Source organism: Thunnus thynnus, chromosome 7 (genome assembly GCF_963924715.1).
Source record: "Thunnus thynnus chromosome 7, fThuThy2.1, whole genome shotgun sequence".
Lineage (NCBI taxonomy): Eukaryota > Metazoa > Chordata > Actinopteri > Scombriformes > Scombridae > Thunnus > Thunnus thynnus.
In genome coordinates this window covers 34,145,023-34,160,574 of record NC_089523.1, presented here as the reverse complement: position 1 = coordinate 34,160,574, position 15,552 = coordinate 34,145,023, and the positions used below count along the sequence as shown (strand labels likewise).

Below are 15,552 nucleotides of genomic sequence, written 5' to 3'. Positions count from 1 at the left end.
TCTACCAATATCCAAAACATTTTGAGTAAAATAAAACATATCCTGTATTCTCTCTCTTTACTGTGTGTGCCGCAAATAACTCATTCACTCACCAAAAAGCCATGCACACATGCACATTTCTAAAAATGCTATTGAATTATTAAATAATTGTATTTACATTGTTTAAAAAACTACAATGTTCATGTTCATTTTATTGATGAATTATTCTGACCACAGCAAAATTAGGGCTCTTTTATTATCTTTACCCCCTTTATTGTTATTCTAGCTAACCCTGTAGTAGCTCATACAGCCACACCTCTGGGAAGGTACTTTGTTTACCTCTGAAGAAAAGAAGCACAAATGTCTCTGGCTGTCTCTGGGGCCACAAAGAAATTTTGACAGAAGCACAGAGGCAGCACACTGATGATGTCAGAGGGCTGTGATTGGTTGATCACAATGTTGATCCAGGACCGCAATGTGGATGTTGATCCAGGATCACGTCCTACTTGGCTAAATCACCTTGTGCGCCCGTTCAACGCTGCTTGCAGCTTTAATTCATTTCAGAGCTTTTATTGGCCGATACCGACGACGTGCCGATAATATTGTGCATCCCTAATCTGAACGCTGCGATGGAAGAGACACAACTCAAGGAAATCTGACCTTAGGTACAAAGAAGTTAAGTTGGTCTTAAATTTGATCGCTGACCTGGAAATCTGAAATATTCCTTCTTCATTTTACACATCATAAAATGAACAATTTTACCTGCACTGAGGAGGAAACACCAGAGTCAGTCTGACTGATTTTATTGAGAAAACAGAAAATTTGGCAAAATGACGTCAGACATTTAAACAAACTGCAGCTTTAACTCAACATGAAATATTGATCTGCTATTGAACACACACACACACAAACTTACTTTACACACACACACACACACACACAGTCACACACACACACAGTCACGCACACACACACTGATATTCTTATAACATGACTGAGTTCATTCAGAACTTCTTTTCACTGAACACAAATCACTTATTAGACTCTTATTAGTATTGATCGTCAATCAGCTGACAGGTTTGGATACAAAAACAGTAAAAAAAAAAAAAAAAAAAAAAAATTAAAAAAAACAAACATCTGTTGAGTGACTGAGGCATGCTGGGTAATCACAGGAGGACTCACAGAGCTTCAAACATGACATTTAAAGGGCCGCACCGATCAATTAACGGGTCCTGTTGGTCCTCAGCCTCAATGATGTCATCTGTCACCTGATGATGTCACAGCGACGTCATCAGGCTTCTGACAGAAGTTACAAACTGGAGGTGTGCAGTTTGAGAGATGAAGCTGTTTACTTAATGACAGACCCTGTCCAGGTGCATTATGGGAAATGTAGTGTGGGTGATCCACAGAAACACAGACACACGTTTCTAACTCAGCTGCTCTTTGAATTAAACACACAAATGTTGTATTTGATGAATAAATGCGTCGTCGTCAGAAGAAGTCGAGTCATCAGCAGCGAGTCTCGTAGATGCCGCTGCGACCGATGTAACGAACCCATTTGATGACATCATGATCGCTGTAGTTCAACTTCGGCTCGAAGACCTTCAGATATCGAACCTTCAACCCCGACGGAGCGAAGGGAACCTGAGGAAGAGGAAGAGGAGGAGGAGGAGGAGGAGGAGGAATTTTATAGTGTTAGCATTTAAAAAGTAAAGTTAGCGTAACTCTGTAGCTCCTCCTCTCAGCCCCAGGCTACATTAGCTGCTACTAGCACAACACACCACAATCTCCCACCCAGCTGTTGGTGCATCATGGGTAATGTAGGCAGCAGGTTTTGAGAAAGAAGAAGAATGTGTTGAGTAAAAGAGACGATATCTCTGGTTCTGCTGCATCAGTTTTCATCCTTTTTTTTTTAAAAAAATGAGAAACACTGAAGAACTTTAAATAAAGTTTTTTACTGTAAATCATGCAAATATATTCCAGTAGAGAATATAAATATAGAGCTGGAAATGTCTCTGCAGGTTTATTTTAAATAAAAATATAAATATAAAATGATCAGTGGTGATGAGGACAGTAGTTTAACAGCTGTGTGTACTGACCTCAAAGTTCATGGAGATGGGGGGTCGAGCCCACTTCTTCTTGTCGTTGGTGGGCAGCAGCTCGATCTCTGCGCTGATCTGAGACTCCTTCATCCCCGCCATCCTCTTAATCCTGACGGCACAAACACACACGTTACTAACTTCTCTTCTTCTACAGAAACAACACGGAAGAGGAAATCCATCCAGTATGAAATCTTTTAAATGTCCTGCTTGGAATTAATTTCTAAGACTAAAAAATCAATGTTTGTGATGGAAAATATGATTATGATAATAAAAGTAAACAAATAGTGTTCAAGATCACATGATGTTTGTACACGATGACATCATCAGACATAATTCAACGCTAGTCAGTTAAAGCTGCAACTAACCGTTATTCACATTATTGATTCATCTGATGATTATTTTTTCATTAATTTTTGTCTATAAAATATCAGAAAATAGTGAAAAACATCTGTTATCAAAATAGTTGGTGATTAATTTTCTGTCGATCGACTAATCAATCAATTGACTAATTGTTGCAACATGTTCAGCTTCTGCATTAAAGGATCAGTTTAGAGGAACAGGAGGTCCGCGGGCCACTGTTTGCCCACCGCTGCTGTAACACCTTGATGCAGATCAATAAATCCATCTCAGAGATTTGACTTGAGCTGATGATGTAATGCAGCAGCAGCGTTAGCGTTAGCGTTAGCGCCGATGCCCTCTCTGTCAGCACAGACGCGTTTGATGGCAGCTCAGAGGTCAAACTATCGGATCCGTTCAGGATGAATTGATCAACTTCACGGAGAGACAGACAGAGTTTCAGTCAGCTGAAACAACTAATGGATCAATAGATTAGTTGATCCATCAGCAGACGGACTATTGTGATGGCTGATTAATAGCGATGGGTACAAATAACAGACTGATTACTAATCAGACGTGTACCTGGCAGATATTGATTATTTGATCTGGAATCGAGTAGATGACACGACTTACATCTGTGAACATCAACATCCTTATTGATTCATCGTTGACGTCGTTTTTCCCAGTAAACACTGATCGTTTAAAGCTTCTTTGTCGCACGTTAGTAAACTGAATATTTTGGGGTTTTGGAAAATTAATCAAACAAAACAAGTTATCTGAAGACGTGTCAAAATGATGACTGATGATGTAATAACTGTTGGTAGCAGCCGTGGTATATTTGATATCATGACACGTAGTTTGCGTCTTTGTCTCGTTTGTTTCATGTGAACAAAAAGTGATCAGTTCGTCATCTGTTTGTCCGCTGACGGAGGAAGTTCATGAACTTCCTGTATTTATCTTAAATAAAGTCGAAGCAGACAGGAAGCAGCGCTTACTTCCAGACGATGGCGTTCTCGCTGGCTTTATATTTGGCTTTTCCCTTCATACAGATGAGTTGAACCCCGCTGGTGTTGAGGGGGGTCGGCACACGAACCTGCAGAGGAGGAGGAGGAGGAGGAGGAGGAGGAGGAAGGTTCAACGTGATCAATCATTTATTTTACTGTGTTTTAAAAATGTTATTTATCTCGTTTTTTTTTATTTTAAAATCGGTTTTATTACATTTTAATGTGCATTAGTCTCAAATTGTTTGAACTGTTTACATTGTGAAGCATTAACATGTATGAAAGCTGCTGTACAAATAAAGTTTAATTGATTGACAGTGCAGATCAATCTCTGCTCATACAGGTTTTATATGAAAACGTGTCTCTGTCACATCTTTTATCTTCTCTAATCATTCATGGTGGTTTTTGCCAAGAAGAATATTTTAGAAACGTGGATCCAAACTATCAAGAAACTAAATTATTTGATCATTTTGAAGAAAAATGAAATGAAAATAAAAGACTAAAGAATAAATCATCTAATTTATTTACAACATGTTTTATCTGTTTCATTACTACTGTTGTTTATATTTCTAATAATCAGTTATCCCGACCAGCGCTGGCTGTGGGAGCAGAAGTTTCCTCGTCACCAGAGGAGCGAATGTTTGACCTAAAACACAGCCGAGTTTCCATCAACGTACTTTATGTTCATTTTGAAGCTTTGCAGTAGAAAAGGTTGCTGAATAAGATCTGACGTAGTGAACGTTTAACTGACATGACTGATGTTGGAGCTTTATTCTGATGTTTTCTTTTGATACCGTGAACGTCAACAGTTTGAAATAAAGACCTGAAGAGACGCAACAGTAGATCAGTAAAGATGAACACTCCTTTCTAACGCTAATGTTACGTTTTTAATGCTAATGTTACGTTTTTACGCTAATGTTAAAATTTTAATGCTAATGTTACGTTTTTAATGCTAATGTTACGTTTTTAACGCTAATGTTAAAATTTTAATGCTAATGTTACGTTTTTAAGGCTAATGTTACGTTTTTACGCTAATGTTAAAATTTTAATGCTAATGTTACGTTTTTAATGCTAATGTTACGTTTTTAAGGCTAATGTTACGTTTTTACGCTAATGTTAAAATTTTAATGCTAATGTTACGTTTTTAATGCTAATGTTACGTTTTTAACGCTAATGTTACGTTTTTAAGGCTAATGTTACGTTTTTAATGCTAATGTTACGTTTTTAAGGCTAATGTTACGTTTTTACGCTAATGTTAAAATTTTAATGCTAATGTTACGTTTTTAATGCTAATGTTACGTTTCTCACACTACTGTTACGTTTTTAACGCTAATGTTACGTTTTTAAGGCTAATGTTACGTTTTTAAGGCTAATGTTACGTTTTTAATGCTAATGTTAAAATTTTAATGCTAATGTTACGTTTTTAATGCTAATGTTACGTTTTTAACGTTAATGTTAAAATTTTAATGCTAATGTTACGTTTTTAAGGCTAATGTTACGTTTTTACGCTAATGTTAAAATTTTAATGCTAATGTTACGTTTTTAATGCTAATGTTACGTTTCTCACACTACTGTTACGTTTTTAACGCTAATGTTACGTTTTTAAGGCTAATGTTACGTTTTTACGCTAATGTTAAAATTTTAATGCTAATTTTAAAATTTTAATGCTAATGTTACGTTTTTAATGCTAATGTTATATTTTTAACGCTAAGGTTACGTTTTTAACGCTGGCTGTCTACCTCGATCTTCTGGGCCAACAGCGATGACTTGAAGTTGGACTTGATAACGACTTTGACCTCCAGTTTGGTGCGACCGACTTCTCTGACCAGAGGAATGACTCTGAAGGGCAGGATGATGTCTTTGGTGGTTCGATATCTGCAGACACACACACACAAATACACACACACTCTGTAAAACACACACACACACTGGCTCATTCTTTAATAAATCATGTGACGGAGATGCGTGACCTCTGACCTCATGAGCTCATAATCTCCGTCGGGCGGGATGAAGCTGATGCTGCGCTCCGAGTCGAACTTGCTGAGACGAACACACTGGTGGAAGGTGCAGTCATCGATCGCTATCGACTGTTTCCCACTGAGGACAGAGACGTCGGCTCAGTTCACAATTACAACTGATAATCTATTAAATCGACAGGATATGATCAAATACATCGATCACAATCAGAATCTGTGTTTGTGTCAGCTTCAGATACGTTTTAAACAGCTTTAAAGAAGCAGAAAAACAAACAAGAACAGATCATCAACCATCTAATCTGCTGCGAGCAGGACTCAGGTGAAGGTGAGGCGGTGCAGGTGGTGCAGCGTGACCTCTGACCTCTTGCCGGCTTCCTCAGAGCTCCCTCCCTTCCCCTGCTTGTCGATGACGATCTTGTCGTTCATCCCGAACTTGCACTCAGGCATCCCGCTCAGGTAACTCTTCATCACCACCCGGCCGGACACGTGAGCACTGAGCACCTGACCTGCACACACACACACACACACACACACACACACACACACACACACACACACACACACACACACACGTTGGTGTGATGGCGCCCTCTTGTGGCTCAGCGATATAAACACACAGTCTCTCACCATCATATCTGTTCATGTTTTAATTATTTACTCTATTTTTACTAAATACTACAATACCCATGAGCCTCAGCGGCTGTTGCTATTGATTGAATTCATCCAAAATGGACCCAGAATCCAAAAGTTAATTGATTTCAGCTTCAGCTCATCATCAATCACAGAACATGACGCTCTGTGATTGGATGTTTCCTGCTGAAATGCATCTTGGGAGTTGTAGTTAACTTCTCTCCTTCAGTTTTTCTGTCCACAGTCTTGAAGCTTCGACGTTTTATCAAAGATATTTTCTAATACAGTTGTTCATCTTTTGTTCTGATGATTTCAGTCACACAGCTGCTCTAAACCTCAATAATCAATAATTACATCTGATAGATATAGATAGATAGATAGATAGATAGATGGATGACTGGATAGATAGATAGATAGATAGATAGATAGATGGATAGATGGATAGATGGAAAGATAGATAGATAGATAGATGACTGGATAGATAGATAGATAGATAGATGACTGGATAGATAGATAGATAGATAGATGACTGGATGGAAAGATAGATAGATAGATAGATAGATAGATGGAAAGATAGATAGATAGATGGATAGATGGAAAGATAGATAGATAGATAGATAGATAGATAGATAGATAGATAGATAGATGACTGGATGGAAAGATAGATAGATAGATAGATAGATAGATAGATAGATAGATAGATAGATGGATGACTGGATAGATAGATAGATAGATAGATAGATAGATAGATAGATAGATAGATAGATAGATAGATGACTGGATGGAAAGATAGATAGATAGATAGATAGATAGATAGATAGATAGATAGATGACTGGATAGATAGATAGATAGATGACTGGATGGAAAGATAGATAGATAGATAGATAGATAGATAGATAGATGGAAAGATAGATAGATGGAAAGATAGATAGATAGATAGATAGATAGATAGATAGATAGATGACTGGATGGAAAGATAGATAGATAGATAGATAGATGGATGACTGGATAGATAGATAGATAGATAGATAGATAGATAGATAGATGGATGACTGGATGGAAAGATAGATAGATAAATAGATAGATGACTGGATAGATAGATAGATAGATAGATAGATAGATAGATAGATAGATAGATAGATGACTGGATGGAAAGATAGATAGATAGATAGATAGTTTGTTTTTTACTCATTTTGCTTGTGGGTCGAATTTTAGCGGTAATGTATCACGTGACTGAGACGGGCGAGTAAATCATAGACGGATGTAATGGAGAGAGAGAGTCATTTTTCAAAATAAAACATCATTCAGACTTAGATAATAAAACAGAAATAACGTTATTTATTCTTTCTGTGTGGCCTGGTACCAAATGACCTACGGACCGGTACTGGTCCGCGGCCCGGGGGTTGGGGACCACTGTTGTATATGACTGGACCGTTGTACGAAACACTACAGGTGCTGCTAATTTCAAACGACACATACAGGAAGTGGCGACTCGTGGCCGAGGTCAGTCGGGGACAGACGGTGGCGACGGAGCGTTGGAGATGTGTCGTACCTTGTGGTGACATCAGCAGGTTGACGCTCTCCAGCACGTCCAGGAAGAGTTCGTTACGTCTGTATTTGATTCCCTCTCTCCTCCAACCGATCTGACCCGTCACCTGACTGGTGATCTGAGACTGCTCCTCTTTGGACTGGTGGGGGTGGGGGTGGGGGGGTCGGGGGGGGCATGGGGGGGAGGGGTGTCAGTGTGTTTATCATCATCAGAGGAGTAAATGAGAGATTCCTCTGGTATGAACACATGTAACCGTGTTTCTAATCATCCTTACAAAGAGATCTTTACACTGAGAGATGTGTCCTCATGTTTCAAATTATTCATCCAACGTTTAACTGAAACTAAAATAAAGTCATTTTCCATCTGAACATTTGACTGTTAAATTAACACTTTGACTCTCTGATCTGTCACCAAACACAACAAACACAAAGTTCACATCAGTGACAGAAAGACAAGAACTTCAGACACCAATAAAAAAGATACTAAATGTTAAAACATCAGAATAATAAGCTGTATGATCATTTATAATAATAAATAATAATGATTTTTTAAACATGTGTGTGTGTGTGTGTGTGTGTGTGTGTGTGTGTGTGTGTGTGTGTGTGTGTGTGTGGACTCACATGATGCTGCAGGTCCAGACGAGCAGGAAAACAGAGGAAACAGGAAACAGTTTATGAGACATAAAGAGTTTCTGCAGCTTCAGAGTCACATGTAAAAAAACCTTTTAAACACCACATAGAATGTCATTTAATACCTGTTTCACCAAAGTATTACAGTGCGATTATTATTTATTATTATATCACATTTTTTGCGTACCTCCCAGCTGCACATATATAATAATAATAATAATAATTCCTGATGACATGATTCATTTAATTAACACGACTTGGACACAGATAAGCAGCAGATGATCAGATTAAACACTGATTCATTCATTTAATTTAAGTTGGAACAATTAGTGCAACTATTTTCATTATCAATTAATTATTTCTGTGATTTTTTTTTAAAGCAAAAATGCCAAAAAAATTCTTTGTTTCCAGCTTCTCAAACGTGACGATTTGCTGTTTTTCTTTGTCGTATGAGACAATAAACTGAATAAAGTTTTGGACTTTTGGTCAAACAAAACAAGCAAATCAAATCCGTCATTGTGGCCTCCGAGAAATATAAAAACAACCATATTTTCTCTATTTTTTAACATTTCATTGATGATGATAAATGGTGATAAAAGGCTCAGAAAAACAGTTTGAAAGAATTCTGATTGATCATCTGGGGATCATGAACTGGTTCCAGTTTCTCAGGTGTGATTTGGCGTCTGCGACAGTAAACTGAATGTTTCCGAGTCGTTTTACAAACAGATTGATTAACGGTGTCATGAGTTGAGAGGCTACCTGACTCTTGATGCCTTGTTGGGTGATGAAGGTTTTCAGAGCTCCGGTCTCTGAGTTTTGAGGGTAACCGAAGTCCAGAATCTCTGCGGGACGGAAACTCACGTCAACAAACAAACAAACAAACAAACCTTAACAGACACCACAGAAGAAGAACGGCTCTTCACACTCAGTCCTCCGGCAGAGGCGTCTCCCGTCAGCGCTGTATTTTCTTTAGGTTTTGATTTTCTCATCCAACGCTTACAAAAATCAAAACCTAAAAAAACAACAGAGCAGCGGAGCGAAGGCGGCGTGAGGCGGCGGGCCAGATGACACTTCCTGTTAAAAAAAAAAACACTCCTCTGAACCAATCAGACTGTACCGTCCAGCAGCTCGTAGATGAGGACGAAGTTGTTCTTGACGTTCTCCTCGCTGATCTTGCCGAAGTAGGCGGTCATGACGTCACACATCTTGTAGAGGAACTCGAACACCATGGCGGCGTTGACGTTCTGCTTGGTGACGGCGGCCAGCCAGATGTTGGAGCGTTTGACGTGGAAGAAGCTGGTTCGGGCGATGTTGGTGACCGGCGAGCGGACCTGCTGCCGGGCGTGGATGACGTTGACCCGGAACGCGTCCACCGCATTTCTCCTGGAGGACGAAACGAGGACGAGACGGTCAAAACAAAACAAAACAAAAAAGATCTGGTTTAAGTTTCTAAAATGTGATTTAATGTTTTTTTAATCAATTAATCAATTATTACTATTAAATTCATCAACCACTATTCTGATAATGGATTTATAGATGATTCCAGCTCGTTAAATGTGAATATTTTCTGGTTTCTTTGGTCCTTTATGACAATAAACTGAACATCTTTGAGTTCTGGACTGTTGGTCAAACTAAATAAGACGTCTGCTTTGACTCTGTGAGATTATTAACAGACATTTTCACTATTTTCTGACATCTGGTAGACAAAACGATTCATTGATTAATTGGATAAATAATCAGCAGATGAATCGATAATAAAAGACGATCGTTAGTTGCGGTCTGATTCCTCTGACGTCCTTCAGCAGCCTGTTATCTGCACAGACGGCGGTGACCTCATCACTGAGGTTTTTATGTTCCGTCATCGCTGCAGGGCTCTGTGCTACACTGCTGTTGCCTAGCAACAGGCTCCCTGCATCACAGCGACTGAGATTCAGGCTGCAGCACGAATCTCTGCAGCATCGAGACAGAGAGAGAGAGAGAGAGAGAGAGACCTCCATCTGACTGAACAGCAGCGGTGGAAGAAGTATTCAGATCCTTTACTTCAGTAAAGTATTATGAGCTTGATGTAGTTAAAGTATTGCAGTAAAAGTACATAAGTATTATGAGCTTGATGTAGTTAAAGTATTGCAGTAAAAGTACATAAGTATTATGAGCTTGATGTAGTTAAAGTAGTGCAGTAAAAGTACATAAGTATTATGAGCTTGATGTAGTTAAAGTATTGCAGTAAAAGTACATAAGTATTATGAGCTTGATGTAGTTAAAGTATTGCAGTAAAAGTAGTGGTTTGGTCCCTCTGACTGATATATTATTATATATGACATCATTAGATTATTAATAGTGAAGCATCAGTGTTAGAGCAGCATGTTACTGTTGTAGCTGCTGGAGGTGGAGCTAGTTTACACTACTTTATATACAGTTAGCTAGTTTAGTCCAGTGGTTCCCAACCTAGGGGTCGGGCCCCTCCAAAGGGTCAGCAGATAAATCTGAGGGGTGGTGAGATGATTAATGGGAGAGGAAAGAAGAAAAAACAAAGTTCTGATACACAAATCTGTTTTCAGTTTTTGGACTTTTTCTCTAATCTTTGATTTTTGCTGAAATATTGGATCATTTGAACATTTATTGAAATGAAAGCATGTGAGAAGTTTAGAGGGAAAAATCACTATTTGGTGGAGCTGTTAACAACTCATAGACATGTGAAATGTGACCCCGACTACACACTGCTTTTTGTAAGACGTCAAAAGCCAAAAAGGTTGGAAACCACTGGTTTCATCTTTAACAATGTGTTGTATTTTAAAAGCTTGTTATATTATCCATTGTGTCAAACCTTCATCTGAAAAGTAACTAAAGCTGTCAAATAAATGTAGTGGAGTAGAAAGTACAATATTTCCCTCTGAAATGTAGAAAGTAGCATCACATGGAAATACTCAAGTAAAGTACAAGTACCTTAAAACAGTACTTAAGTACAGTTTTGAGTAAATGTACTGAGTTACTTTCCAGCTGTGTCTGAGACAGTCTGTCAGCTCTTTCCTCTTCAATCTGTATAAAATTTGATTCTGTAAATCGTTTCTGTGATGAGACTCATGTTTGTCTCTAAATACAAACTCTTCTCATATCTCCTCCAGTCGTTCATGTCAGTTCTGTGTCTGTGAGCAGATTTTGACCCACTGAGATGATATTAAGGCTCATTTTCTTACTCGTGTGTCTTTATTCCTGTTTCTGTTCTCTCTGTTGTCACACGTACATGTTGCCGACGTGTCCGACCGTCATCCATCAGTCCCGTCAGAACATGACGGTTTACCTTGAACTGTGTGATCCAGATGTATGAACGATGCACCAAAACCACACACACACACCGTTTCACACACACAAACGTGACTTCAGACCAGCGTTCATGTTTTTCCCGTAGCGAGCTGCAGGTTACATGATGAGGTGGACGTATATGCAGTCTACATTTATAAACTTCATATTGATTCATTTTATCATTCTTTCACTGTTAATATTGTTTTTCATTTGTGACTCATTTTATAAAGTCAGTTTGGACACAAACAAACTGCTCATTGATTATATTTCTGAGGTTGATAAGCTGCAGTGACCGTTGGATTTTAATACATTTACAAACTGTCAATCAAAGGCAAATTTATAAACTTATTACTGATTAATTACTTGTGTGTGATCAATGTTATCATTGATTCTTCCGTCTAAACATTTTAAACAGATGTTCGGGTCTTCACAGACAGGTTTTATACCGACTCGTCTGCAGGACTCACCCGATGTCATCGCGGTACACCCGAGAGATCAACACCTCCCCCTTGTGGTTGTAGATGAAGAGTCCTCCGATCATGGCCGACACCGTCAGTCAGAGCTGCTCATAACGAAGACTCGCTGCAGACAGACAGGAAGAGGAGACTTTCATACAGCTGGGAGCTCCGAGTCCACATCAAAAAAAGTTGTTTCAATTAAAGTTGGAAACGCTGTCGTATCGCTGACAGAACAGATGGTGGCAGTAGCGCGGCGTTTCATTGGAAGAGGAAGAAGAAGAAACACAATAACAACAATGGCGGACGGCTTCATGCGAATGTTGTTCTCTTTATTGTCTACTTTGAGTTAAACATAGTTATCCGCCACCTTTCTCTGCTCAAACTGTTGTCGGGAAGCCGCCACAGAAACAGAAACATTATACCGTTTCTTCTTCGCTGGTTTTCTGTGGCTGACTTGTTCGCCTGTCCTCTGCACATGCCCAGTAGAAGGAGAATTACCTGTTTTTGATGTGGACGCATGTTGTTTTTGCACAACAACACAACAACAGCGTTTTAGAATTTAGCAGCTTTATGTTGACGTCGTCTCGGTTCGTTCGGCTGCAGTTACAACCAGCAACCACAGGTGTCGCCAAATCACACCAGGACTGAAATCTGAAGGATTATAACGAATCCGATCAATATTTTAATTTCGAAAAATCTGCCGTTATCTTTTATGTCCTCTTTTGACATTTTTTTGGTTTGTACACAACAGAAACTGCACACAGAAGAAGAAATCAAAACTTATTATTCCTTTAAATTATAACTTACTATAATTGGTGGATCAACCTTTACAGAAATTTAAGACATCACTAAGTATTATAAGATTTCTATTACCAAAAATATTACATATTTTTCTATCATATCAAAACGAGGCCCTTAAACACATCATTATGTGTTTTGAGAAGATGAATAACATCAACAATCAGTAGCTGACAATATTCTGGTTTTAACATGTCACTTTGAGTTTTATCAGCAGATAAAATACCATAAACAATAATAATAATAATAATAATAATAATAATAATAATTAGACAACGACACATATGAACACAGCCATCCTTCCCACACATTTTAAATTGGTTATATAACTGACACTAACACTAATTATATGGAAGCACATTTCTGGTAGTAAAAAATAAAATGAAATAAAATAAACTTAAGGGAATACAAAAGGTAAAAGGTCAAAATTATAAAACACAACGTCAAATTTGTACTTTTTAATGATAGTATTAAAACAATTTTTTTTCCTGGCAGAAATTGACTTCCATACAATTAAGTCATTATATATATATATATATGTGTGTGTGTGTATATAATTATTTTTCATGTTAAAATAGCTGATTTTAACTCAGCACCGTCCACTTGAAATGATTTGTCCCTTTAACATTACAGCTGCTAGTTAGCATGCTAGCTATGCTGATGCTATCCATCTGGGTGTCCGATTTAATAATAATAATAATCAGATTTTTTAAAAAACTAACCAGAGTCAACAATTATAGATTAAATGTGGAAGCTAACGCTGTTGTCCTGCTCGCAGCTTTAACTGTGTTTGACAGTCCGAACTCCGTTTAGAAAACAGTCATTTTAACGGGGATTCAATAATCGACGCGGCTGCACACACAGACCATCAGGACATTTAACCGGTCGGTAACGTCGGTGTCTTTTTGTACTTTCGGCATAAAGGAAAACAAACATAGAGCACTTAAATCGATAATATTTCAATTTTCCACCGTTAGGATCGAATCACAGTCACCTATTGTCTAACGTTACCGCCCAGTCACGTACGTTACGATGTAGCCACATATAACGTTAATTCTCGATAAAACAATAAGTTATTTGGCTGAAAAGTTGCGGTTTTATTTAACATATATGCTACTTATATGTGCCGAATTGAAGGGTGGTTCCTCCTGACTCATATAAGATATTAGATCACGACTATAACAGGATGTACTGATATTGATAAGCAATACATCACTGAAAAGCCAGATTTTTTTAAAGGCGCTTCGTAGACGACAGCTAGCTAGTAGCAACGCCTGCTAACGTTACCGCAGCGATCAGACGGCGACGACTCCGCCGCGGTCACTCCGCCGCTGCTGCAGTGCCGACAGACGGACACACAGACACAGAGACACCCGGTGGGGTTTACGGTCCTCCGTGTTCTTACCACTCACAGAGAGAGAGAGAGAGGACCGCTGAGAGAACCGCCCGGGCCCTGCCGTCACTCCATCACGACATTTGACCGTGAAAACCGGACTCTCCCGTCTCCTCCGGTCGGAGGCAAGATGTCGGCGGCAGCAGCGGACTGTCAGCTGACGGCAGCCCGGCGGCCGCGTCCCATTCAGATCAGCCGCCTCCTTCACTGCGACTACCACTCTTCTTTATTATCACCGGTTTATTCCGATGTTTCGGTTTAACTGACACTAACTAAATATAAATGTAATCAACTACTGTACGTAAGTACAGTTTGTACTTTACTTGAGTATTTCCATGTGATGCTACTTTCTACATTTCAGAGGGAAATATTGTACTTTCTACTCCACTACATTTATTTGACAGCTTTAGTTACTTTTCAGATGAAGATTTGACACAATGGATAATATAACAAGCTTTTAAAATACAACACATTGTTAAAGATGAAACCAGTGGTTTCCAACCTTTTTGGCTTTTGACGTCTTACAAAAAGCAGTGTGTAGTCGGGGTCACATTTCACATGTCTATGAGTTGTTAACAGCTCCACCAAATAGTGATTTTTCCCTCTAAACTTCTCACATGCTTTCATTTCAATAAATGTTCAAATGATCCAATATTTCAGCAAAAATCAAAGATTAGAGAAAAAGTCCAAAAACTGAAAACAGATTTGTGTATCAGAACTTTGTTTTTTCTTCTTTCCTCTCCCATTAATCATCTCACCACCCCTCAGATTTATCTGCTGACCCTTTGGAGGGGCCCGACCCCTAGGTTGGGAACCACTGGACTAAACTAGCTAACTGTATATAAAGTAGTGTAAACTAGCTCCACCTCCAGCAGCTACAACAGTAACATGCTGCTCTAACACTGATGCTTCACTATTAATAATCTAATGATGTCATATATAATAATATATCAGTCAGAGGGACCAAACCACTACTTTTACTGCAATACTTTAACTACATCAAGCTCATAATACTTATGTACTTTTACTGCAATACTTTAACTACATCAAGCTCATAATACTTATGTACTTTTACTGCAATACTTTAACTACATCAAGCTCATAATACTTATGTACTTTTACTGCAATACTTTAACTACATCAAGCTCATAATACCTATGTACTTTTACTGTAGTAGGATTTGTACTTGTAATAGAGTATTTTAATATTGTTGTATTGGTAGTTTTACTGCGGTAAAGTATCTCAGTTCTTCTTCCACCACTGTCTGACACACTGACAGGAAACCGGCTGCTGCTCTCCAGTCCTGACTGCTCACTGAGGCTGAGGCAGCAGGGCTGTGGATTGGGACGCAGCCCTCCCTCCTCCTCCTCTTCCCTCCTCCTCTCTCTCCTCCTCCTCCT

At 38.7% G+C, this 15,552-nt stretch overlaps 1 protein-coding gene across 1 annotated transcript; it reads right to left on the bottom strand.

Moving 5' to 3' along the window:
- Positions 1–766: 766 nt before the first annotated feature.
- LOC137186601 (AP-2 complex subunit mu-B-like) lies at positions 767–14,322 on the bottom strand. Its single transcript, XM_067595650.1, has 12 exons — positions 14,172–14,322; positions 11,971–12,085; positions 9,321–9,586; positions 8,963–9,045; positions 8,195–8,200; positions 7,578–7,713; positions 5,756–5,900; positions 5,396–5,515; positions 5,158–5,293; positions 3,413–3,510; positions 2,079–2,190; positions 767–1,623 (listed from the first exon to the last, which is right to left on the bottom strand). Exons 2-12 carry the CDS (start codon positions 12,042–12,044, stop codon positions 1,489–1,491), a joined length of 1,311 nt encoding a protein of 436 aa, XP_067451751.1. The 5' UTR covers positions 12,045–12,085; positions 14,172–14,322; the 3' UTR covers positions 767–1,488.
- Between the last annotated feature and the right edge of the window lie 1,230 nt (positions 14,323–15,552).

Excerpts from the sequence above, each read along its gene's own strand:
- LOC137186601 (XM_067595650.1), bottom strand. The coding sequence starts at position 12,044 with ATGATCGGAGGACTCTTCATCTACAACCACAAGGGGGAGGTGTTGATC. Across the intron at positions 5,516-5,755 it reads TCTGAGGAAGCCGGCAAGAG|TGGGAAACAGTCGATAGCGA; the intron begins GTCAGAGGTCAC and ends CTCTGTCCTCAG. Across the intron at positions 2,191-3,412 it reads GAGAACGCCATCGTCTGGAA|GATTAAGAGGATGGCGGGGA; the intron begins GTAAGCGCTGCT and ends TTGTGCCGTCAG.